Source organism: Brassica oleracea, chromosome C1 (genome assembly GCF_000695525.1).
Source record: "Brassica oleracea var. oleracea cultivar TO1000 chromosome C1, BOL, whole genome shotgun sequence".
In the NCBI taxonomy this organism is placed as follows: Eukaryota; Viridiplantae; Streptophyta; class Magnoliopsida; order Brassicales; family Brassicaceae; genus Brassica; species Brassica oleracea.
Genome location: NC_027748.1, coordinates 26,098,351 through 26,124,852, shown reverse-complemented (window position 1 = coordinate 26,124,852; position 26,502 = coordinate 26,098,351). Strand labels below are relative to the sequence as shown.

Here is a 26,502-nt window from a genome sequence, read left to right as displayed (position 1 = left end):
TAAAGATCAATAATACAATACCTTTTTGTTTACTCTCTTATACGTTGTCTTAGTACCATAAACACATTTACACAAATTTACTCTAACAGTTTGGCGCTAGAAGGAAGAGAGGAGNNNNGGGGGGGGGGGGGGGGGATGGAGTAATCTAGACTACGTGACCATGACGCAAAGTGAACATAACTAGAAGCTTCCGGCCACTCCATTCAAAATTGAGTTTTAAGCACATATCGAACCCTTGCAAAGCCAAGTCACAGAGTTACACAGAGCTCGGGAAAATAACACCTCTACAGGTAACCGTGAACTACTCTTGGAGTTCAGGTATCATCACCCTCTTTTATTAGGGTATGGCCACATCAGTGCTAACGTATTCCAGTTCTTAGTTGTTTTGACTTTTGACTCTGTTATAGGTATGATGAAACATAAACTAGTTGGACATTTACAACGAACTTAATCATTTCCAAAGAAAATAAGAACAATCTTTGACCAACAAACAAAAGGTACTCCTTCCTTTCACAATGTAAAACGTATTAGAAGATGCTTCAAAGTATGGTGTTTTACTATTTTAAATAACTTTATTGAAAATTGGTTAATCAATAATGTTTTGTGGCATCATTTAAATGATTAGCTAACTCACTTTAAATTCATATTAATAATATTTTCTTTTAAGAACGTAATTTATCAAATGATATATATATAACATAATATTATTTACAATGATCATGTTTGAAAACAACCAAAATTTTAGGTGCTATGAAAATAAATTTTTGTTGAGAACTTTCCGATATGATTGAGAAACATACATCAAACAATTTGTTATCGTGTAGGATTGTTGGGAATAAATAATATAGGAAGACATTACTCCTGATTTCAAGCAGAACGCCGAATTTCTGATTTTTGTTTAGGAGAAATTTCGGCTCAGACCTTGCTTCATCTTTATCTACAGGTAAAATAGAAGATTTCTACTAAAAACGATTCTTCCATATTTCGAAATATGGAAGACTACGAACAACCTATATAAAGGGGATCCAAACCCTAAAAAGGGATTTTCCATTATAGACACATACCAGAGTTAGGCGGCTAGAACTATGGTTTTTACACCAACGGTTGTAGTTCGTACTCTAAAGATCAATAATACAATACTTTCTTGTTTACTCTTTTATAAGTTTTCGTAGTACCATAAACGCACATACAAAAATTTGTCCTAACAGTTTGGCTGTAGAAAGAGGGGGGATGGGATAATCTAGACTATGTGACGATGATGCAAAGTGAGCATAATGAGCATCTTTCGGCCACTCTGGTCAAAATTGAGTTGGGAACACCGACCGAACCCTTGCAAAGCCAAGTCATAGTGTTACACAGATCTCGGGAAAATAACACCTCTACAGGTAACCCTAGACTACTCTCGGAGGTTCAAGTCTTGAAGAATACAATGAACGAGCACTCCAAAGTGTGGAAAAACTTTCACAGATCGAAGCTATAAAATTGGTTCTTCGAGAAGATAATTCAGCTCTTCATACGACAAGCAACAAGCGACGCTGGTTCCGAATCCGCGTTCGACTCATGCAACCTCTGGAAACTCCGACTGAGGGAGGCATCGCCACCCTACGGGCTCCACCACCGAATGGAGAATCAACTACTGGGACTGATACTACGAGAGGAACTCAAGAGAACCATTCAGATAATGAGTCTGACTCGTATATAGACGGTGAGATGCAGGAAGCAGCCGCAGTAAAGAAATCCGCGATGACAGCCTATCTAGAGCAGGTCTTATCGAATAAGTTCAAAGTCATTCAGTCAATGATTGAGAGGCTCCCGGGTGCCGCTCCCAAATCGAAAGAAGTGCTCATGATTCCTACGCTGACACCCCCTTCGTGGATGAGATTGCCTTGATAGAGATGCCAAATAAGTTCTCCTGCCCAACATGAGAATATACGACGGCATCAGCGACCCAGACAACCATGTAGTTATGTACAAGCAGCGGATGCTTACTATAATGATCTAGAAGGAACTCAGGGAAGCCACAATGTGCAAATATTTTGGCTCAACTCTGACCGGGCCCGTCTTGCAGTTGTACATCAACCTGCCAAACAGAACGATACGTTCCTTGGCGGCCATAACCGACTGGAGCAGTTCGTGAGTACCAGGAAGCTAGAGAAAAAAGTTGACGACCTTTACGAATTTCTTCAGCATTGGGTTGATCCCCTGCGTAGCTATATAGCACGCTTCAACCAGGAGAAGATATCCATCCCAGGATGCAATACCTCAACCGCTATCTCCGCCTTCAAGAGAGGCATGCTACGTGACGGAGACTTGTACAAGAAGTTAATCAAATACCAATGCAAGAATGTGCAGAGTGTATTGTCCCTAAGAAACATGAACAAAAGGGGGCAGAAAGCGACATAGACAACAAACCCAATCAGAAGCCTGGAAAGGAGGTAACACAATCGGCCTATAGAGAAAGCCAAAAGAATGGCAGTGTTGACATGGCCAGACATCTCCAATCTCTCCATCTCGAAGATGGAATTGGTCAATGTTATGAGGCAGATGGGACCACATGTCAAGTAGCCTTAGAAGATGAGAGCACCAGATACATTCTAGAACCAGAACCGTGGTGCGAATTTCATAATGACCACGCCCATAAGACCGAGTTAAGGTTCCATTAATCTCTGACGTCCGATGTTCTATTTGATTCTCAAGAGCTCCGATCTTCCGATCCGATTCTAATCCCAAACTGTGAGTCTGCTTCTCCAAAAAACCGAATCTCTCTTTTGTATCACGGTCAGTCTTAGCCGATTTATCTCAACCGATCCTAAAAACCTCATTTTCATCATGTAATTTCTTCACCTATGGATCCTTCTGAGCTTCTGGAACCATTGAAACCTCATTGACGTCGAAGATAAGCTTCGCGTGTTGATTTCTTCGATCCAGTATCACAAACGTACCAATTTTTAATGAACTAGCGGTATATTTATATGTGTAAAGAGTGTTTACAAATTGATTAGCAATACCTTGACCTCATAAAAGTCAGCGGATGATTCATATCGTCAACGGATGATTCATATCGTCAACCCAAATATCACTAATACGATTTGCATAAAATGAAATGTAAAATAATATCTCGTATTTATATACTACGCTTATATTCTTCTGCTTGTCCACGTCACTCTTATTAATCCAGCTCATCCACCTTCATCCCTTAAACACTTAACTCGTCTGCAACCTCTTCTTCTGCTTTCTGAAATAAACCTCAAACAGTGTATGGGAAGATCTGCAGATAGAGAAAGTGCAAGACATGTTCCACAATAGTATATGGACCCGTCCAGAACCAAAATCGTGCTTTGTAGTAATAAAAGAACCTTTAGCTAATGGCAGTTATGTTCGTCGAGGACATCATTTTTTAGCTATTTTTTTAAAAAAGACATCTTACACTAACCATCCCATATATTAAAAGCGAAATACTACAATATTTTAATTATGACATGTGTCATAACTAAAATAATTCGTAGAATCACTAGAATATTAAATTGGTCCATTTAAACATATATTATATTTTTTATTAAACTAATCATAAATTAATAATTAATGTACAAAAGGATATTTTTTTCTTTCTTTAAATAAAATTTACAAAATTACCTAATATGATAAAAATATATATTGGAATTAACAAGATTGAATAATAAAATTTGGTAAATTTTTTATATCTTTCATAATTTTTTTGTTTAGTTTTATATTATTAAAATAAATTAAATAATCATATTTAAATGTTTCCATATATGTTATATTTTAAATTTTTGAAAATGAAACTTAATTATTAAAATTGTTAAAAGTCTCGCATTTAAAAATTTGTGATCAGTGAATGAATGAAAAAGCATGACGGCGATGGCGACAAAACACTAGGGTTTTCAATGTTGTTTCGAGGATGGGATCCGGGTATTCCCGGGGATTCAAGGACTCGATCGAGTGTTTATCGGAAAGATACGATCATAAGGATATGGATTCCAAAAGGAATCTTGGAAAAAAAAGGTTAATTGGGGATTTGCAAGGGTTTATTCGGGTCAGGACTGGCAGGATTCGGGATTCACCAAACTCTTCGAAAGGGATGCGGAATCCAGAGGATCTTGTACAAGATATTCGAGGTACGTTTTCGTTAATCAGATCCGATTGATTCATTATGATGAGGGGATCATTGGGTTACTATATTTGATTTTTGGTGGTTTTTTGGAAAGTTTGGCTGGTTTTGTTGAATCTGGGATTTTGATTTTTCGAATCACTGATGGAGGATATTGCATTCATGGTTTGGATTCTTTACGTGGGGTTGTGGGTTTCGGGAACCAATATAAAAGAGGTCGTGAGAGTATTGAGTGTAGCATCGTACCTTCCAATCTATTCTTGCAAAAGTTTAACAATCTTATCTGTTTTCTTCTGGTTTTGGTGAGGATGACTCAAAGTCAGCTTCTTGGGAATGGCGATGAAATGAAGAATGGCGAAGGAAACCGAAAACGACTGAAGATCTCCGATAACTCTGACCTGATTAAGAGTTATTCCAAGACCTTGATAGGGAGGTACATGAACCCGATGGAGCAAGACGTCAAAGCGCTTTTGGTTACTGGTGTAGTTTTACTTGAGTTTTGCGATCACTTCAGGTTATATAATGGGAACATTGGTGTAGGAGTTTGCTCGGGTACCTGGTTAGGGATTTGGATCGATTGGCTTGGTCAGTGTATTATGAGGCTTGCTCCTAAACTGGTCTCTTCAAACCAGTTACAGGAAGCAGAACTGGAGATGAACAGGGCGTTAGGTTTCGATTATTTGGGGAAGCAAGCGGTTGAGAGGGTGTGGCTCAAGGTAGCTGTGGAGAGGAGTGTTACGAAAGCTCTGTTCATGGTTTGTTCTACAAAAGAGATGGCAGTTGGCTTGGGAAGGCCAGAGAGGCTTTGGTGCAAGTTTCTTGCAAGTTGGAGTGGGGCTTATCTATAGTAGGATTTACTTTGGTCACGGGAGTTCTAAGGTTTCCAGATATGGGTCAAATGTGTTAATAATGGTGGTGAGAGTTGAGAAATGTACTTTTACTGACTTTGTGAATTTACATAATCCAATAAAAAATATTGAGGATGAGTCATCTAAAATTGCATCGTGGTTGATTTCGATAGAGTGTGCTTGGGAAATTAAGGTGTGCCATTTTATTAGGGAGTTAACTATGTTAACTATGGTTTGTAACGTTAGCTTCCATCAATATAGATTTATAATTATCATTATAAGGCCTCATTACGAGAGATGGCAGTGTTGTAGACGATGTGTTTTATTGGTGCAAGTTATTCATGAAAATTATACTCTCGCTGGTTGGAATGGATTTTTAGTTATACTTAATCCGGAGTTTATAACAAGTTATTTCTGTATGGTATTAGACTACGATTGGTCTAGTGTTATTTTATTGGCAACACGGTTTTTCTTTGGTCACTTTTGGGAGTCTTGGAGCATATTGTTATTAGAATATAATTTAAACTTGGCTTTGCAAAATAAAAGGACGATCATGTTGGTTTCGATTCGATACTGGCGACTGTTTGGAAAAATTTGGTACAATGGTTATCATCAGAATGCTGAACTAAGACGGTGTGCGTTTGTTTTACATGGGTTTGGTGAATACATGAATGCAGTTCTGTTATGGTGGCTGTGGGATTTTGATGTTAAAACATTATCGGGTATCATTAAACCTGTATTTTCTGGCTCGATGCAGCAATACAAATATTGTTATATATGAAAATATTAAGTTGGAATGTTAGAGGACTTGGAAGTCATTGGACCATAAGTTATCTCCGGGAGATATGGCACAAACATGATTTCGAATTCGTACAAGGGTTTCAATCTCACTTTAAATATGATAGTTTGGTTATTGTGGACCCAAATGGGAGGAGCGGCGGTTTAGCTCTTTTTTATAACAACTAATATCAAGTTAAAATCTTATATTCTAACAACAGGATGATAGATATAGAGGCGGTGGTCAAAGGAAAGCAATTTTCCTTACTTTTTTGTCTATGGGGATTTGGTACAAGAGTTAAGAGAACAGGTATGGGAGAGACTAACTCGGTTTGGATTATCACGATCTGAACCTTGGTTTATTATTGGCGATCTAAAGGAGATTACAGGGAATCATGAAAAGGATGGGGGAGCCCTAAGATGTACAACTTCCTTAATTCCTTTTAACAACATGATAAGAAATAGTGGATTACTAGAATTTTTGGCTCGAGGTAATAAACTGTCTTGGCAAAGAAGGAGGGGCAAAGGAAAAGGAGCAGTGATGGTCAGATGTCGATTGGATCGGGCCTTGGCAAATGAGGAATGGCATACGCTTTTTCCATGCTCTTACACAGAATACCTGAAGATGGTGGGTTATGATCATCGTCCTGTGGTTGCTTTTTTGGAGGATAATTTATCACGAAAGATAAAGGGACAGTTCAGGTTTGATAAGAGATGGGTTGGACAGGAGGGTCTCGTGGAATCAATAGTGGCAGGCTGGACAGAAAATCAGGGAGGACAAATTGTGGATATTGTTACAAAAATTAATAATTTCCGCCATGAAATATCTTCATGGCGAAAAGATAACCAACCATACAGGAAGGACAAAATTAAAGATCTTCAACAGGCACTGGAAGAAGTTCAAATGGATAATAATAGAACACAAGAGGAGATTCTTGAGGTTTCCAAGAAGTTACAAGAGGCTTATAAGGATGAACAGGAATATTTGCACCAGAAAAGCCGAAATATGTGGTATTCATCTGGGGATCTTAATACTAAGTTTTATCATGCCTTAACAAAGCAGCGTAGGGTTCGCAACAAAATAGTGAGGCTCCATGCTGAAAGAGGTAATTGGATAACAGAGGAGAACAAAGTTGAGAAGGTGTCAGTTGATTATTTTAACGATCTGTTTAGCACCACTAGTCCAACGGAATTTGATAGTTTTTTGGAAGAGATAGCTCCATCTATCTCCCCTCAAATGAATCAAATTTTATTAAGAATAGCAACGGAGGAAGAGGTTCGACAAGCTTTATTCATGATGCACCCGGAGAAAGCGCCAGGTCCGGATGGAATGACAGCTCTCTTTTTTTCAACATTTCTGGCATGTTATTAAGAAGGATGTGGTTGAGATGGTGAATAATTTTCTGGTTACAGGAAATATGGATCCACGTTTAAATATTACTAATATTTGTATGATTCCAAAAATAGAGAGACCTACAAGGATGACGGAACTAAGGCCGATAAGTCTACGTAATGTTGGTTTTAAGATCATCTCGAAAGTTTTGTGTCAAAGATTGAAAATTTGCCTACCACGACTAATCTCGGAGACACAATTGGCTTTTGTGGCGGGTAGGTTAATATCAGATAATATTCTTATAGCGCAGGAAATGTTTCATGGATTGAAAACCAATAAGTCTTGCCAAAACAAGTTTATGGCGATCAAAACAGATATGAGCAAGGCATATGATAGGATAGAGTGGAGTTTTATTGAGGTTCTTCTTCACAAAATGGGATTTGATCCTCGATGGATCAATATAATGTTGGAATGTATATCGTCGGTTCAATATATGGTACTTCTCAATGGTCAGCCACGAGGTTTCATAACTCCCCAGCGGGGCTTACGTCAAGGGGACCCTTTGTCTCCTTATTTATTCATCATGAGCACTGAGGCATTAATTGTGAATATTAAGAAGGCAGAGAGAGTGGAACAATTAACTGGTCTGAAGGTAGCAAGGGCTTGTCCAGCAATTTCTCATTTGCTATTTGCAGATGACAGTCTTTTCTTTTGTAAGGCAAATAAGGAGGAATGTCAAACCATTCTTAGAGCACGTGCAATGGAGGATGACTCCGAATCCGTCACACGAGTCCGTCGAAAAAATAGTAATATAATATGATTATTAATGCTAATAACATTAAGGATTGGTCCGTGATTAGCATGTTGACGGACTCGATCCTTGGGGGACGTGGCGAAAGGTGAGTGGATGAGGCGAGATTGGGTTAGGAGGTGTTGAGAAAAATTAGGTCATTCGACCGAAGGAAAGAAAAAAAAATTTCCTCTCGACGCTCTCGACTCTCGACGGCGATTTGGTAAACCCACCATCGCGATTGGTCTCCCTCGGATCCTGAAGGTAAATCGAAGGCTTGTCTGCTATTTTCATCGATCTAGAGTCTCTGCTTCTTCTTTTATATATCCTAGGGTTCGGTTTTTTCGATTTTGGGATTTTTCGTTTCAAAATTACGGTTTGAATACGATTTTGGTATTAAACGAAAGGGGGGTTTGGTTTAAATCGTTTCAATCGCTTTGTTCATTTTGTTTCTTCACGATTTTGGTTAGATAAAGGATTCATTGGAATTCAATTCGTTTCTTCTCGATTTTGTGTGTCTTTGTCGATATGTTTGTGTGTCTTTCTCTTTATGAAGATCGTTGCTAATCTGTGCTCCTTGTTTCTCTCTTATGATCGAGGTTAACGAGAATGGGACAATATAGCTACAGCCAGCCGTCCTCATCATCCGCGGAGGTGGACGTAGCCTCACTTCTCGAAGAAGAAGCTCAGTTGTACGCGGATGAAGCTCAGTTGTACGCGGAACGTGCAACGGCGGATGAGGCAGAGAGTAGCTTCGATATAGAGAAAGCGGTTCAGGAGGAGATGAGGGACTTTCAGACGCAGCTAAGGCGGCTTAATGAAGAAGGTACAGAGAGAGAGCAGAAGTTGCTGCTGCTAGAGAAGAGTGTGCACGAGTTAGGAAAGGATTTAGCACGAGTTAAGCTAATGGTGTGCGTACTAGTGGTGATAGCTTTGCTATTCTTCGTTCTACGTGGTAAGTTTTAGAGTTCATTGGAATTAATATATAGATTAATCGATGGTTTTACAACATTTGACTGCATTATCTTATGTTTTTGCAGGAGTTCCTTCAAAGGCTTCAAACGGGACTATTCTATCACCTCACGAGTGGCCAAATAAGTCAGGTACTATGGTTTTAATCACTTCACTTTGGATTTTCTCTTCAAAAGAAATTCATATTGTTAGAATGGTTTGAATGGTGTTTGGTGGTAGAATAAAAATTAGGACAAGAGTAATAAATGCTACTGAATTACTTTATGTCTTTCCAACCCGTTTGATTTGATTGGTTTTAAATAGGCTAGTATGCTTCCTATCATCACCTCTGTTTGCTAGTATAGTACTTAGGATTTCATTGTTGTTAAATGCTTGTAGTTTGCTTCCTATCTTCCTAACTGCTCAACTTTAATTGTATAATAAATAAACATGGCTTACTTAAGCCTCTGTGTAACTACTAGAGTAACACAGAATAAAAACTAGAGAGATGGATGGTTTCACAAACCTTCTGCATAGTCAAATACCTATAGACCTTGAATCACCCGAACCTTATTGGTTCGGGTCTGAAGTTCCTGCTCAGTCTGCTGAGAGGAGGAAATATTCTCCTAGAGAAGATAAGATCCTTATTGGTGCTTGGCTTAACACCAGTAAGGATCCTATCATTGGCAACGAGCAGAGAGTTGGGGATTTCTGGAAGCGTATTGTAGAGTACTACAACGCAAGCCCTCTGCTCGTTGGTCAAACAGCGCGAGAGATTACCTCTTGCAAACAGAGGTGGAGTAGGATCAACGGGGAAGTATGCAGTTTACTGGAAGCTATGATGCAGCTTTGAGGACGCAGAAAAGTGGGGAAAATGATGATGATGATCTGATGAAAGCTGCATTAGATATATTCTTCACCAAGTATGGTTACAAGTTCACACTTGATCACTGCTGGAGGGAGCTGAGGCATGACCAGAAATGGGCCTCGATTTATGTGGCTAAGGAAGGTGGAAAGGAAAAGCGGAGGTCCGTCTTGGAGGTTGATACAGAAGAAGCGGACGTGGGAGATCCAGAGGAGAGACCAATCGGGGTAAGGGCTGCGAAAGGTGGCAGTAAGAAGAAGAAGAAGAGTGGTAAAGAAGAAGAGTTGTCCAAGTGTGTTAGAACTTAAGGAAAAACTTTCAAAAAACAAACTCCTTAATCGCTTGCTGGCGAAGAAAGAGCCTTTATCTGATATCGAAACATCACTTAAACTGAAGCTAATGTCTGAAATGATATGATGTGAACTCTGTGTTGATTGAGGTTGCTTAGTAGTCCCTGTGTACTATGTTGTTTCATGTTGTTTTACAGCTAAGCTAACATGTTTTTAATATGTTGTTGCAGGTTAGGTGAAGTAGTCACGGGCGTCTAAGTGTTTTGGTCTTTAGCAAGATGAAGTAGTCACGGATACATTTGGAGTAGTGAGAGCATTTTGGATTGTAGTTCCAGCTCACAAGTGACGGGGTAGTTGTTTTCCACTTTTAGGTACTATAAGTACTCGGCCATGTAATAGCTCTCTATGTTTCTCATTGTACTAAACATCAGAAAGCTTTGTAATATTTGTGAACCAAGATCTCCTTCTACTCTTGTAATAGCTCTCTACTCAGGTTTACTTCTTAGTATACTTTTTGATCAAATGAAAATAATAATATTTTTTGACCGTAGGAATATCTACTAATGTCATCATCATCATCATCTGATGATGTCGACGAAAGATTGGATGATATTATCGACCAAATCGTCGAAGATACATACAATGATATTGTGGAGCCCCAACCAAATAATCGACGGAGACGTGCTTATGTAGAACGATATCGTGAAGGAGGCCATAACCGTTTATGGAATGACTACTTCAGCGTAGACGCGACATACTCGGCACAGTTCAGACGGCGTTTTCGCATGAATAAGGATTTATTCATGCGTATTGTCTATGAACTCTCAGAGAACATTCCGTTCTTTCAACATAGACAAGATGCAACCGGGAGGTTTGGTCATACACCGCTTCAAAAATGTACGGCAACAATTCGTCAGCTTGCTTATGGTTCTGCAGCTGATGCGGTTGACGAGTATCTCCGAATTGGTGAGAGCACTGCACTTTTGTGTTTACATAAGTTCACTGATGGAATCATCCGGTTGTTTGGAGATGAGTATCTACGAAGACCCACACCGGCGGATCTTCGACGACTTCTCGATATTGGAGAGACACGCGGGTTTCCTGGGATGGTCGGGAGCATTGACTGTATGCATTGGGAGTGGAAAAATTGCCCGACCGCTTGGAAAGGACAATACACACGTGGATCAAGAAAACCGACAATTGTATTAGAGGCTGTAGCTTCACAAGATCTTTGGATATGGCACGCCTTTTTTGGTCTTCCGGGTACCTTAAACGATCTCAATGTCCTCGATCGGTCTCCTATTTTTTATGACATTTTAGAATGTCGTGCCCCCAGGGTAAAGTACGTGGTCAGCGGGCATCCGTATAAATTGGCGTACTACCTCACAGACGGGATATATCCAAAATGGTCAACATTTATCCAATCTATCACACTCCCCCAAACTCCTAAACAAGAGTTATTTGCTAAAGTTCAAGAAGCAACCCGTAAAGATGTGGAGCGGGCTTTTGGAGTTCTACAAGCCCGGTTTACGATTGTGAAAAACCCGGCTCTTTCAATGAACAAGGCAAAGATAAGGAAGATTATGAGAGCATGTATCATACTACACAATATGATAGTCGAAAATGAACGAGATGGATACATTCGTTACGATATTTCAGAATTTGCAGAAGGAGACGTCACCAGAAGTTCAGAGGTCGAAACCGAGAGGCCTACAAATCTGAATAATATGTTTCCCAATCGGAATAATCTTCGTGATAGGCAAATACATGAACGATTGAAGAATGATTTAATCGAAAATATTTGGAACAAATTTGGTGAGGAAGATTAATAATTAGTGTATTTTAAGTTTTATCATTGTATCTTTTTTTTAAAATTCTATGTATTGTAATATTTTAACTTCTAATAATTTAAAATAATTTTTCATTTTTTTAAAAAAAAAAAATTCTCTAAGGACTACTAATCGGATATCACCATTGCACTGAGCTTCTTAATATAAATCCTTAACTATTTTAAAAAAAATTAATAATAAAAAAATGGTAAGGACTCCCCTTGGGGGATGACCATTGCATATGCTCTTAGGATTCTAAAGGAATATGAGACTGTCTCAGGGCAACAAATTAATTTTCAGAAATCCTCAATTCAATTTGGACATAAAATTGAAGAATCCAGCCGTCAAGAATTGAGAGATATTTTGGGAATCCAGAATATAGGAGGAATGAGATCTTATTTTGGTTTACTAGAAAGCCTTGGAGGATCTATGGGACAAGTGTTTGGCTTTGTACAAGACCGCTTGGATAATAGGGTTAATGGATGGACTTTTTGAGTCTTTACTAAAGAAGGGAAAGAGGTTATTATTAAATCGGTGGTTACGGCATTGCCAAATCATGTGATGTCTGTTTATCGGTTACCGAAGGCTACACTTAAAAAGTTAACAAGTGCAGTAGCTCAGTTTTGGTGGAGTCCAGGAGGAAGCACAAAAGCTATGTATTAGAAATCATGGGATACATTATGTGTTCCTAAAGATAATGGTGGACGAGGCTTTAAGGATCTTATTGTCTTTAAAACGGCGATGCTTGGAAAGCAATTGTGGAGGCTGATTGAGAAGCCAAATACTCTTTTTTCAAGAGTCTTCAAAGGACGGTACTATAGGAATGCTTCACCCCTAGAACTGATCCGTTCATACTCCCCATCATATGGCTAGAGGAGCATTATTTCTGCTAGATCTTTGGTTTGTAAAGGACTAATTAAAAGGGTGGGTACAGGTTCATCTATTTCAGTATGGAATGATCCTTGGATCCCAGCCACTCGCCCGAGACTAGCAAACAAAAACCTTCAAAACAGTTACCCGGATCTCACAGTGGATTTTCTCATTAACTCGGAATCCCGAACATGGAATTTACAGGCAATCAGAGCTTTGGTGGATCCTCATGATGTAAACATTATAGAAAGTATACCTTTAAGTAGAAATCAGATGGAAGATAGGAATGGATGGCATTTCACTAACAATGGAAAATACTCGGTTCAATCAGGTTATCAAGTGGAATGGGTCTATCCTGATAGGAAAAAACCACCAGAATTTAATGCTCCCACAGTGGATATACTAAAAGCTTTCTGCTGGAAAGTGCGGTGCCCCCCGAAGATACAACATTTCTTATGGTAAATCCTTTCAGGATGTATAGCGGTAATGAAAAATCTATAAACGAGGGGAATACAAAGGGATATATGTTGTGCTTGATGTGGAGACCCGGAGGAATCAATAAACCATGTGTTTTTTGAATGTCCTCCAGCACGTCAAGTATGAGCTTTATCTAAGATACCATCGAACCCCAATATTTTTCTTATTAGTTCTTTTTTCACCAACATGGATCATCTATTTTGGAGAGTCAATCCAAGGATGGATGACCACCAATTTGCATGACTATTATGGTATATATGGAAAGTTCGGAATAACAAAGTGTTTAGTAATCTGGATATTGATCCAAGGGACACACTGAAAATAGCAGAATTGGAATCAACACTTTGGGCTGAGGCACATGTAGTAAAAGATCAAACGAGGGAGCGTCAGGCACAGAACAGACCCACAGTACCGACTTCAGGACGATGGTGCTTCATAGATGGTTCATGGAAAGACAATGATTTATTTTCAGGGCAAAGCTGGTATAGCACTTTACAGGGTTTTGATGGTTTACTAGGGGCAAGGAATGTAAGGGCATGTCTTTCACCTCTACATTCGGAGGTGGAGCCATTAATTTGGGCAATGGAATGTATGAAGAATTTAAGACAGTTCCAGGTTACGTTTGCAACGGATTGTTCTCAATTGGTGAAGATGGTTTTGGAACCAGAAGAATTGCCAGCATTTGAAAGTTACCTGGAAGACATTAAGCTTTTAAAAAGAAATTTCCTCAACTCAGACATCGTTCATGTACCCCGGACGGAGAACCTACAGGCGGATAGCTTAGCACGCAGTGCTAGGAAACAACCATCTTTTGTCGTTCACATGGATGCGGAGTTACCAATTTGGTTTACAGAGTCAACATGAATCTAATGTTTGTTGCCAAAAAAAAAAAAAATTGTGATCAATGGTTAATTTGTTTTTGTTATAACAAGACACAAATGATCATAAAACTATATGAATATAAATTCTAACTTAATAGATATTCATATTAAAAGTATATATATATAGGGCAAATCTCCAAAATAGTACATTTCTAAGTTTATATCACAAAAATAGCACTCAAAAACTAAAATGACCAAAATAACATATTTCTAAGTTTATCCTTTGAAAATTTTAATTTTTTTATTTTTCAAAATTTGAAATCTTATCCCCAAAACCTCATTTCTCAACTCTAAACCCTAAACCCTAAACTCTAAACCCTAAACCCTAAACCCTAAACCCTAAACCCTAAACCCTAAACCCTAAACCCTAAACCCTAAACCCTAAACCCTAAACCCTAAATCCTAAACCCCACCCTTTAACTCTAAACCCTAAGTTTGTGACTTTTGATAAAACATTAAGTGCTATTTTTGTGACTTTTGACCTTGAGTGCTAGTTTGGGAACAAAAACTTGATTTAGTGCTATTTTTGTCTTTTTCTCATATATATATTTTAACACTGTTTAAATTAAATTATATACCATATAAAAATAAATAATTTATTTGTTTTCTTGTTCCATGCTGAGTAGTCAGTTTGTGACTTAATGTTTGTCTTCATATTCTAATCCAAACGACAATTTAAGCATTAGGATTGCTTGATAAAAGGGGAGACGCCACGACAGTGGGTCGAACATTATATGTTTTCTTGTTCCATGCTGAGTAGTCAGTTTGCTTAGTCTAGGGTATTAGGATATTGAGATTTATGAGTTGAATACAAATAAGTATTATTGTTTGATTGTCTCCATTTATTGTTACACTTAAAGCATGCGTCAAGTTAACCACTTAGTGCTTGATTATAGGTTTAATATATTCATCAAAAGTGTTTTAGGTTGCTAGAAATAACATGAATGGGCAACTCGTCCTTAGCCAGAGAAAGTAGATCTTAGGGCGAGTCGTGAACTAATCGAATCTGAACTTAATGTTTGTCTTCATATTCTAATCCAAACGACAGTTTAGGCATTAGGATTGCTTGATAAAAGGGGAGACGCCACGAACTTTATATGTTTTTTTAGTTCTAGACTTGTTTGGAATTTCTCATTGAATAGTTGTTTGGCTCATGCTCGCTTGATATCCGATCCATCGCCCTAGGCTAGCTTTCTTAATCATCTGAAAACCTTAATCCAATCTGTTACTTGCTTCTTACGATACCTTAAACTCAAAACCCTCATATTGTTTTAGCTTAATATTGAACTCATAAAGATAAAGGGTAAACTAGTCCTCTGGAATTGAATCTCAAAATACTACATCTACACTGTTAGCTTGCAGTAGTAAAGACACATATTTAGTCTATCAAGTTTTCGCGCCGTTGCGACGGGGACCAGATATATTTACCTTTATTTTTCAGTTCTATAATTAGTCTAAGACATCTAACTTGTTTTTCTCTCTTTGTTGCAGCTAATGATCCATGTGCATGCCCAGTAGACATACTCGGATCAACGCACAAGGACCATTATTAACGCTTAGCAACGAAGAGCTCACAAGATTAGAACGACATAACCGTCAACACCCGCGGCCTACTAACACCACAATGGGTGATAATAGAGACCAGGATGATCTCACTGCTGCAATGGCGCTCATGCAACAACAGATGTAGCAGATGCAACAGACCATCAATGCACAACAAGTTGCTCAGCAAGCAGCAGCTGAACTTGCTGCACAGTAAGCTGAGCAACAAAGGCGCTCCCATCGGAGAGCGGAACCTCCTGTGGAACTTCCCTACCACTCGCTCCGCCATCAACTCCCCTCCTTGTACTCGACACGATTATGAGATCAAGCCTGCTTTGATCGGCCTGGTGCGGAAAAAGATGTTCAACAGCCGCGCAGCTAAAATTCTGATGGACCACATCGAGAACTTTGAGAGAGTCTGCAACTTCTCTCGCACAAATGGAGTGCCACCAGGCTACATCAAATGCACCATGTTCCCACTCTCTCTTGATGGGAAAGCAGCTCGCTGGCTAGACTTTCTCCCAACCGGTTCCCTCACTACATGGGAACAGGTCCGAGCGGCGTTCTTAAGTCACTTCTACACGAACTCCAAAACCACGGCTCTGAGGCATAACATCTCCAATTTTAAGAAAACGACTGACGAGCCTTTCTATGATGCTTGGGAACGTTCCAAGGAGTACCGAAGGGAATGCCCTCACCATGGGTTTGAGGACGTTTACATACTGGAAGTGTTCTATGATGGAGTGAGCTATGAGTTTCGTAATGCTCTAGATTCCTCGATTATATGACACGTCAAGCTCACTCACTAAGAACAAGGAGAACGATCGCTCCAAGAACGTAACCAGCATACACGATCTAGCGGCAAAGGTTGACCAGCTGATAAAGAGAAATCAAAGTCAAGTGTTCATCATGGAAGAAGCCGCACCAGAGAACAATGCTTTAGATGTCACACCTGAAGCAGACAACACTGTGGACGATCAACAAGAGGTGAGCTACGTCAAAGGACAAGGATGGCAGTACAAGAACTACCACCCGAACCCTAACGTGAGGAACAACGCTCATCTCTTTGCGTACCCTAAGCTAGACAAACCAGTTGACAACGCGCAGAACAATCAGTGACAGAACACGGGGTATCAGAAGGATTACCAAGGAAGAACCTATGTTCTGAGCCAGGCGCAGCACAACCAGTTCCAGAACCAAAAGCAGCAGACTGCTCAACAGGTTTCTCCTGCACCTACGACTGCTCCACTAGATGAGCTGAAGGGTCTGGGTATGATGATGCAACAACTGTTTCAGGGTCAACAGGTTCAGGCCAAGGCGTTGAATCAAGTTACCACGGACATCAACAACAGAATGGACAACATGTTCACCGAGCTTAGTACAAAGTACGACACTGTTGCTAGTCACATAAGGAAGATGGATGCTCAGATTGCTCAAACAGCTAAAAGTGTCAAGAAGCATCAAGGTACCCTTCCTGGAAAGAGTGTGATGAATCCTAGAGTTGATCATTGTAATGAAACAGAGCTGAGATGTGAGAACGTTGAGGGAAAAGAACCGGACCAACTGTCTGTAGAGACTGCTCCAAGTGCAAAAGAGAGAACATAACAACCTGCTAGCTTTGAAGTGACTGCTCCCGACGAACCTACGGAGATTCCACCAGTACGAGTCTATCTTCCGAAGATCCCATACCCAATTCCACCTAGACATTTTATGGATCCCATTAGTGCAGAGCAGTTGGCTGGGTTTAGGAAGATGGGTAGAAGGCTTCCTCAAAATATCTCATTTGAACATGCTTGGGAGATTCGGCCATTACATATGTTCTTCAAAAATTTCAGAGAAACTCAAGAAGAAATTAATGCTCTCTTTACTGAATCATTGACACCAGTACTGAGAGTATTGCCTAAGGTTGATGATCCTGGAAAGTTTTCTTTTCCATGTTCCATTGCTGGAGTGTAATTAAAGGAAGCACTTTGTGACTCCGGGTCTAGTGTGAACCTTGTCTCAAAGGTGATTGTAAACGAGCTGGGCATTGTTGATGTTGAGCATTCTCTGTTGACTCTGGCTTTTGCAAACTCTTACACGACAGTCCCTTATAGCACCATTCGCAATCTTCCTGGCCAAGTAGGGGACTGTATTATTCATTCTGAATTTCAGGTTGTTGAGATGAGCAAAGATTATCAGATGCCTTTGATTTTTGGAAGGTCATTTATGGTTACAGTGGGAGAAATCATCGACCTGCCTAATAAGAGAGTCTTCTTCTCCAACATCAGCAAGAAGGTTTTTTACAAGGCTGTCCCAACCAAATCACAAATCTGATAAGCCTCGTGCATCTCAGTGGTTAAAGGGGAACATCCAAAAATTGTTCCTAAGGAGTTTGGAGATAAGAGTGAGATCAAAGAAGTCCTGGATGGAGATCTTCACACTGATACCAAGAAACTCAGTGGGAATGCAAGGGTGAAAGAAAAAATCCAGAAGAAAAGGGTCAATTGTGACCCTTTGATGACTTTTATACCTCGCTTGTGTGATGAGAAATCCATTGAGTGTGAGGTAAAGTGCAAGGGTACCTCTAAACCTTTCTCTAAAGTCAGAGTAATTCTCACACATGAGCTGAAAGAGAAAGGAGAAGCTGCTGTGAAAGGGTTGTTGAGCATAGTTTTGAAGCTGAACATGTCTGATTGTGGAGCTTGTTTTGGTACAAGCCCTCATGCTCAACCAACCAAGTCAAGCTAGTGACTTAAACCAAGCGCTTGGTGGGAGGAAACTCACTGGTAAGTTTGAATATAATTTGGTTTTGTTTTTGTTTGCTTATTTTTGTTTTAGTTTATTGAGTCTCAGGTGAAAAAGCAGAAAAAATCCTAGATACTTAAAAATTTTGGGTTGCTGAAGGGACGACTGCTCCAGGCGGAGATCTTACGATGGAACACCCAAAATTTTCGTGGAGCACCCGCTCCACTCAGGTAAGTATCTCACACAAAAAAATGTTTATTCTTGTTTTCACCTTCTCTCTGATTTATTTTCACACTAGGGACGTTGTGAAGTAAGTCTGGGGGAGGGTTTTCGTCGTTTACTAACTTGTTGATTTCTTTTGTTTTTCTTTTGAGTCAGTTTGAGTCAGTTTTTAGGATCGAGTCAGTCAAAACTTTGTGGCAATTAGGAAATTATTCTGTGTTGATCACTAACCACCTCGTGCTTTAGTTATCTTATTCAGTGACCTCAGTGACGAAAGACACACATGTGGACCTAGAACACCCTGACATTATCTCATTTGGTTCTCCAGAAGATTTCGGCTTGTCGAGGTTACACTGGAAAGACTCAGCTCCATTTAACTTGAACCTAATATTGACTGCAATTCTTCTTATTATTGGCATTAGATCAGGGAAACGAGAATACACTCAGGACTTCTTATCCTTTTTATTCATCTAGCTGATCCTGAGTGGCTAACTCATCTTTAGCTAGTTTCTACCCTGCACCTTAGCCTTTATTCCACCTTCATGCATTTGTTTTTCAGTGTCATATATGCAGATATGTGCAAAAAGGTCGGAGAGAAAAGGATCAACGCAGCCTATTACTCGTTACTTCTGCAGAAATTCAGTCCGAAAGGAGAACAAACAGATTAAGGGAGCACCCACTCCATAAGCAAAGAACTGCGCAAGAGAAGGGGTGGAGAACCAGAATGGTTGCGAAATCAGAACCACCGGTGGCACTCAGAGCCATCATGTATACCTCCTTCTTCGTCACATCACCATATCAGTCTTAAAAAAAACAGAATAAGGTGAAGGAGAAGGGAGAAGAAATCAAAGAAACATGAGCCACTGGGAAAGTCGAGCAAAAGAGTAGGATGCCAAGTTGAAAACATAAAGAGCATGCAGGTGATCTGATAGCCAGACGGTTGATCCAGATAGAGCAGAAACATCATTCCAGAGGTAGCAAAAACGAGTTGAGGTTGTGGACATCAATGGATCTATCCTCTCTTGCTATTTTGCGCGATATCCTGCATCCCCTACAAAAAATGGTAGCCCCTAAATACTCTTAACTCCACCATCAAATAGCTTGTTCAATACCTAGACCGTCTACCCTGAATAATGCTTGTGATGAGAAGTTCACGCAACTCTTAATTGAATGAAAGGAGCTTTGTATGGTAAGTGTAGCTTTTGCAGGTTTGAGATGTAGAGTATGAAGCCGATCTTGAACAGCAGTTAGAGGGGTTTTGGTAAGGGTGTGTTGTCCTAGTTTTACTATTTATATGGTTCAGAGATTCGTGGTTAAAGTATGGTTGCTGAGAATAGGAGAGTTTCCACACTTTCAAACCTTTCTCCACTACAAGAAAAAAGGCTTTTCGTATCTAACGATACAATAGCGGTTTATGAAGTGATGTATCATCGCCCGTCATAGTAGGTCAAACAAATTAGATAGCGGTTTTTTTCTTTGCTATCTTATTATTATATATTATAGCGTTTTCTATACGCAATTAAATATTTTTTAATAGTGTTTCTTTATCGTTATTATTTACATTAAATTTATTTATTTTAGAATTATTTATTTTAAAATTATATATTTGTAGGTTTAATAATTAAAAAACATAATAAATTATTTTTTTATTAAACATTATAAATTACATTTGATAGAAGATAAGAATCGGTTTACACTTAACACAAAACCAAATGTTTAAAAAAATAAATCTAATCTAACCTAATTTTAATTAAACCTAATCAAATCCTAATCATCTTGAGCCAGCCTCCTCACGAACTTCTCCGTTCCTCGCCGCAAGCCCCATGACCACAACCTCTTCTCACGGCCACCAACATCTCTGCCGCCTCCTCGCTGCAAGCCCCATGACCACCACTCTGCTCCGACCACCAGTTTCTCTCTCGCCTCCTCGCCGCAAGCCCCATGACCACCACCTCTGCTCACACCACAAGCTTCTCCATCGCCTCCTAGCCGTAAACCCAATGACCACCACATCTGCTAACAATCACCATTTCTTTCTCACTTTTAACGAGAACAGAAAACAAGATTTAAAAGAGAAATAGAGAGAGAGGTGACCGGTGGTGGTGAGAGAGACGGTGGCGAAAGGGATGGCGGTGGTCAAGCATCTTCAGATCCGCGGTCGCTGGGTTCGACTCCACCTTCAGATTCGTGTGTGTGTGAGGAGAGTGTTACAGACAAAGGAGATGTGTGTTACATGAATCGTGTGTGTGTGTTTGAGACAGTGAGGGAGATAAATAGAATGATACAGAGGAAGAGATCGATAGAGTCTAGAAGAAGGAAAATGAAAAGATGAATTCTTGGCCATTGGATTACAAAATGGTCAGAAATAATAAACCAAATTTTGAAGAATGGACCAATAAGAATGAAGGAGGAAGATCACAAAAGAGTGATTTTGAGCCTTTGGATCAAAACTAATCAAAGGCCCAAAATAAAACTAATAAGAATTATCTGGTCATTTATCTATAATCATCTTTTTGTGTTGCTTTTTATTTAATGTTTTTATTTTTATTTCTGAATTGTATAATGTAAATTTGAAATATTATACACAGTTTGGGATACATATTATGGAAATTATATTTTATTCAAAGTTTGAGATTTAATGTTCTTATGATATATCTTAAAGTATGTGGTTTAGGGTTTATATTGTTAGAGTTTTATTGGAGATTTAAGGCTTGTGTTTTGAAAGTTATATATTAAGATTAAAAAGAGTAAACTTCGAGTTTATATTTAAGATCCGAAGTTATAGTATGAGAATATTAGTGTTTTAAGTTGTGTTTATAGTTTAGGGATTAAAAACTTGTTTAGGCTCTGGGGATTCAAAAAGTTAAATATAGCATTTCATTATATTCTGCTATTAAACATATGTTATTATAGCGTTTCCGAATATACCACTCTATCATAGCGTTTCCAAATATACAAACGCTATCTAAATTAAGGGGTATGTCAACCATAGCAGAAAGGTAAAAAACGATATACTCTAGTGCTATCAAAACGATTTTTCTTGTAGTGCTCCCTGTTCTTGATACTTGACATTGTTTGAGGACAAACAAGGATCTAAGTCTGGGGGAATTGTTATATGGTGTTTTTGACATCTTGTATATATGTCTTCTAATTGGTTTTCAAGTCTTTATCGAGTCTTCCTAATCATTTTCGAGTCATTACAGGTCTGGAGTTGTACATGAGGGAAGATAGGCCACTTGGAGCAAAAAGGACAGAAAAGAGTGCAATTTGGAGTTTTTCACTTAGAGCAGTCCGATTGGTTGTTCCGAGCGGAGCAACCCAAGTGCATGTTCCAGTGGCAGAGATTTTGTAGAAACATCTAATATTTCGAGATTTGCCCTAATCATCCCAATTTTATCTCATGCAGCCGCCAGAGACCTAAAATATATATTTTCTTGTTTTCTATTATTATTCTACGCTATTTTTGGAGAAGAAACCAGACAAGAGAGCTTTGTACCTTGGGGATTTGCTAGTTTGTAAAGGGAGAAGGCCATCTCTCTCGATTTAGAGAAGAATCCCTTGAACCCTATATTTACGTATTTTTCATTCATATCCATGTTTATTTCAGTCTCCATCTCTGTGTTTTTTTGTTCCATGGCTGAGTAGTCAGCTTGCTTAGTCTAGGGTGTTAGGATATTGAGATTCATGAGCTGAATACAAATACGAATTATTTTTTTATTGTCTCCATTCATTGTTACACTTAAAACCTGCATCAAGTTAACCACTTAGTGCTTGATTCTAAGTTTAATCTATTAATTAAAAGGGTTTCAGGTTGCTAGAAATAACATGAATGGGAAACTCGTCCCTAGCCAGCAAAAGTAGATGTTAGGGCGAGTTGTGAACTAATCGAATCTGAACTTAATGTTCGTCTTCATATTCTAATCCAAACGACAGTTTAGGCATTAGGATTGCTTGATAAAAGGGGAGACGCCACGACAATGGGTCGAACTTTATATGTTTTTTGAGTTCTAGACTTGTTTGGAATTTCTCCTTGAATAGTTGTTTGGCTCATGTTCGCTTGATATCTGATCCATCGCCCTAGGCTAGCTTTCTTAATCATCTGAAAACTTTAATCCAATCTGTTACTTGCTTCTTACGATACCTTTAACTCAAAACCCCCATATTGTTTTAGCTTAATATTGAACTCATAAAGATAAAGTGTAAACTGGTCCTCTGGAATTGAATCTCAAATACTACATCTACACTGTTATCTTGCAGTAGTAAAGACACAGTTTTAGTGTATCACCACTAAAATTGAATTATTTTCAACATAGATGAGTGAATTTAGATTGAGTCATGATAGTATTTGGTTTAGGGTTTGGTAACATATGTTATAATATTGTTTGTTTTTCAGGGTTATATTATAGAATGTTAACTTTTTAAAAACTAAATAAATGTGACCTACATGTGTTTAGTTTTGTGTACATTAAACACTTTATAAGTTGATTTTAAGTTTAATGAATTGTTTTTTGCTATTTAGTTAGTTATATGATTGGATTAGGGTTCAAAAGACTTCCCATAGAAGTCTTCTCACATATAACGCACTAGAAAACTTTCCAGAAGACATCATACATGTCCCCCCCCCCCCCCAGTTTTCCAGAAGTCTTCCTGAGGAAATCTTCTCATGGATTAGATCTTATAAGTACTTTATAAATTTTATAAAAATATTTTGATAGGAAAAAAATTGAAATCGTGTAATAATAAATACTTCTAAATGATGCAAATTTAGATTTACAAAAATAGAATTATTTTCAACATAGATGAGTGAATGCTGATTGAGTCATGATAGTCTTTGGTTGAGAGTTTGGTAACATATGTTATAATATTTTTTTTTGTATGTTTAGAGTTAGATTTTGAAGTCTTAACTTTAAAAAAAAAAAAAATTGACTAACATGTGTTTATTGACTATTTAATAACTTGATTTTAAACACTTTTTAAATTTGTTTTAAGTTAGAAAAATGTTTTTTACTTTGTTATTTGATTATAGGGTTTGGAAGACTTCCAAAAGATTTCCCAAGAAGTCTTCTAACATATAATACATTAGAAGAATTCTTGGCAAGACTTTATACATGTGAAGTCTTCCGAAGTTTTCCAGGAAGTCTTCCGAAGAATTCTAGTAATTTACTTCTCAAGAAGTCTTTTCATTAATATTATATTTTTTACAATTAATTGTTAATTGAAAAACTAACTTAAGCAGACTTCTTGTGACAGTGAGAAGACTTCATCTAACAACAAAGAAAACTTCTCGGGAAGTATTCTATAAAAAATAAAGTCAATTGCAAAACTAACTTATGCATTGACCAGAAAAAAATTGATTTCAGACATTAAACCTGTGAGATTACTTGCTTTGCTTCTCCAAGCACGATGAACTTCACCACAAAAGTGACTCACTCGTTACTGACCAAGAATCATGAGCTTCAATGTCTATATGAACCTTACAAAGTTTGGAATCAAAATCTTGGTTTTTTGGATGAATTTAGAGAAAAAGTGAAAGAGATGTGGTTTGTGTGCATAAGAAATGAGATAGAAAGAGTAAAAATCAACTTTTTGGTACGTTAAGAGCTTCAAATTGATTGTTCATGGTGGTTGGTGTATTAATGGAAATGACATTATTGTAAATACTTGATAAAAATGAGGATGATAGAATGAAACACTCATTTTCGAAAAAGAACAAAATAATAATGACATTTACGTGAATAACTCGAACTTTTAGATTTACAAAAATTGAATTATTTTCAAATGAGTGAATGCAGATTGAGTCATGATAGTCCTTGGTCGAGGGTTTGATAACATATGTTATAGTATTTTTTTGTATTTTTAGGATTAGATTTTGAAATATTAACTTAAAATAAATAAAAATATTTTACTTGTATGTGTTTAGTGACTATAAAAAGCATTTGGATGTGTATGAACAAGAAAATAAATTTTGAGAGTTTTATAAAACTTTTATATTATATCTTATGTGTTTTACTAATTCGGTCTTGAGCCTCATTAACAAATTTTTAGATTTTTATAATATATGACGATAATTTGTTCAATTATACTTACAATTTTGATTAGTGGTTTTTTTCTAAATATTCTAGGATGGGATGAGCCTCATCTTCATTTGCCAAACATCGGCAATTCAATTTCTAAATTAAATCAAACTAAGAATCGACGGTTTATACTAGGCCTTGCATTTCGGGTATCGGTACGGTTCGGATCGGGTATTTCGGATATTGGATAGTTCAAGTAGGGAGCTAGAGGATCCATTTACTAAATGGCATATTCTCGGTTCGGGTTTGGTTTGGATAGTAAAACTAGAAACTGAAAAATACACGGAAAATTTTGGTTTTCATTTGGTTATGGTTCTGGTTCGGCTATTTCAGATAGTTCAGATATTTCGGGAAAAATATCAGATATTTTGAGTAAAATATTGAATAATTAGGATGATTCCGATAAAAATCTCGAATATTTTGGATTATAGATATTTTTGATAAACTTTCCTGATAGTTTCGAATATTTTCGGGTAGTTCAGATACTTTATAATAAATTAGTTTTCTTTAAACAGTTTTGGAACTCTTATTATATTTTTAAATTATAAATATATAATTAGTTGTGTCATATGTATGTATAATTAATATTTTTATATATTCGGGTATCCGCTCGGTTCTCGGTTCACTTGTGTTCGGTTCAATTATTGCAGATATAGAAATATAGGAACCGTTCAGATATTTAAAGATTTCGGTCCGGTTTCGATTTTGGGTATTTCGGTTCGGTTCTCGTTCGGTTCTTTTGTTCCATATTTTTTTTTGCCGAGACCTAGTTTATACTTTACCACAAAGTCAACATTTACTATCACACTTATCATTGTTTGGTTATGTGTAAGTTACATAGTACCCAATAATAGCTAATTCAAGCTGTATATCTGCTACAAACGTTTTACTATATGGCTGAGTACTGGTTAATTTGTGGCTAAATTTAACTGTATTGTAACTATTTCTGAAATTATTCATTATGAAATACTTCGCGGTACTATGTGTTTTAATTTGTCTGATTTTTAATACAAATCTATCACTTTATATCAATATGACATAGTTTTTATATAGTGATGGTCCCTTTCTCTTCCCACTTACCTTATATTATACAAGCAAGCTTCATAAATACGCATTGATAATATAAAAATATTGGTCAAGTCTACCATATAGATGTTAATTACATAAAATACATAAACAAGTAGGGTTATTTATCATATGAAGCGATTAGTGATTAGTTAACATACCGAAAAGAAAAAGGAATAAAAGTCACAAGGTTGTGGAAAGATAGGGGCCGCCACAGACTGGATTTGGAACAAGAGAATTGGATTTAAGTAAGTTTCTTGAGAGACATGTTGGAGAAAATTAGGGCTGTTCAATATGGTAAAACCGAACCGTACCGAACCGAACCGAACCGAAATAGATAATATGGTTTGGATTTGGTATATACCATACAAACCGAATGAATTTGATTTTTAAAAACCGTAGGATTTGGATATGGTTCGGTATATAACCGATAAAACCGAATAAACCGAATAAAACCGATCTAAAAATAGAAACATGTAAATATGTATATATTTTATAACAACGTATGAAAATCATAAGTTAATTTTTTTGCTAATAACTATTACCATATTTTTTACAGTAATAAAATAGTCATGATTTGTAAAACACCTGAACTATAATTAAATAACAATTCATCGCAAACATGCTTCTTATTTTCTTAATCTTCTTTTGATCTTTTTACTTTAATTTAGCATTGACTAAATTGAAATAAATATTATAAATTTGATGATAACAATTAGTGGAAATTCTTCACACTTTTTTTTATTTATAAACGAATAGAGTTTCGTATTTAATATAATAAACATGACTTTAATGAACACTAAATATGAAAGAATATAATAACTTATTTTTT

General features: G+C 37.5%; 2 protein-coding genes and 1 long non-coding RNA gene across 3 annotated transcripts; all 3 read left to right on the top strand.

Moving 5' to 3' along the window:
- Positions 1–3,834: 3,834 nt before the first annotated feature.
- On the top strand, positions 3,835–5,178 carry LOC106295616. Its single transcript, XM_013731569.1, has 2 exons — positions 3,835–4,562; positions 4,644–5,178. The coding sequence occupies exons 1-2, from the start codon at positions 4,438–4,440 to the stop codon at positions 4,975–4,977; spliced, it is 459 nt and encodes a 152-aa protein (XP_013587023.1). The 5' UTR covers positions 3,835–4,437; the 3' UTR covers positions 4,978–5,178.
- Positions 5,179–8,753: 3,575 nt separating this feature from the next.
- Positions 8,754–10,452, top strand: LOC106303525. The gene is made up of 3 exons (XR_001262495.1): positions 8,754–8,832; positions 8,918–8,980; positions 10,214–10,452. It is a non-coding gene; the product is annotated as an uncharacterized LOC106303525 (long non-coding RNA).
- A 94-nt stretch (positions 10,453–10,546) lies between these two features.
- Positions 10,547–15,535, top strand: LOC106336118. Its single transcript, XM_013774849.1, has 2 exons — positions 10,547–11,079; positions 15,532–15,535. The coding sequence occupies exons 1-2, from the start codon at positions 10,547–10,549 to the stop codon at positions 15,533–15,535; spliced, it is 537 nt and encodes a 178-aa protein (XP_013630303.1).
- The last annotated feature ends 10,967 nt before the right edge of the window (positions 15,536–26,502 follow it).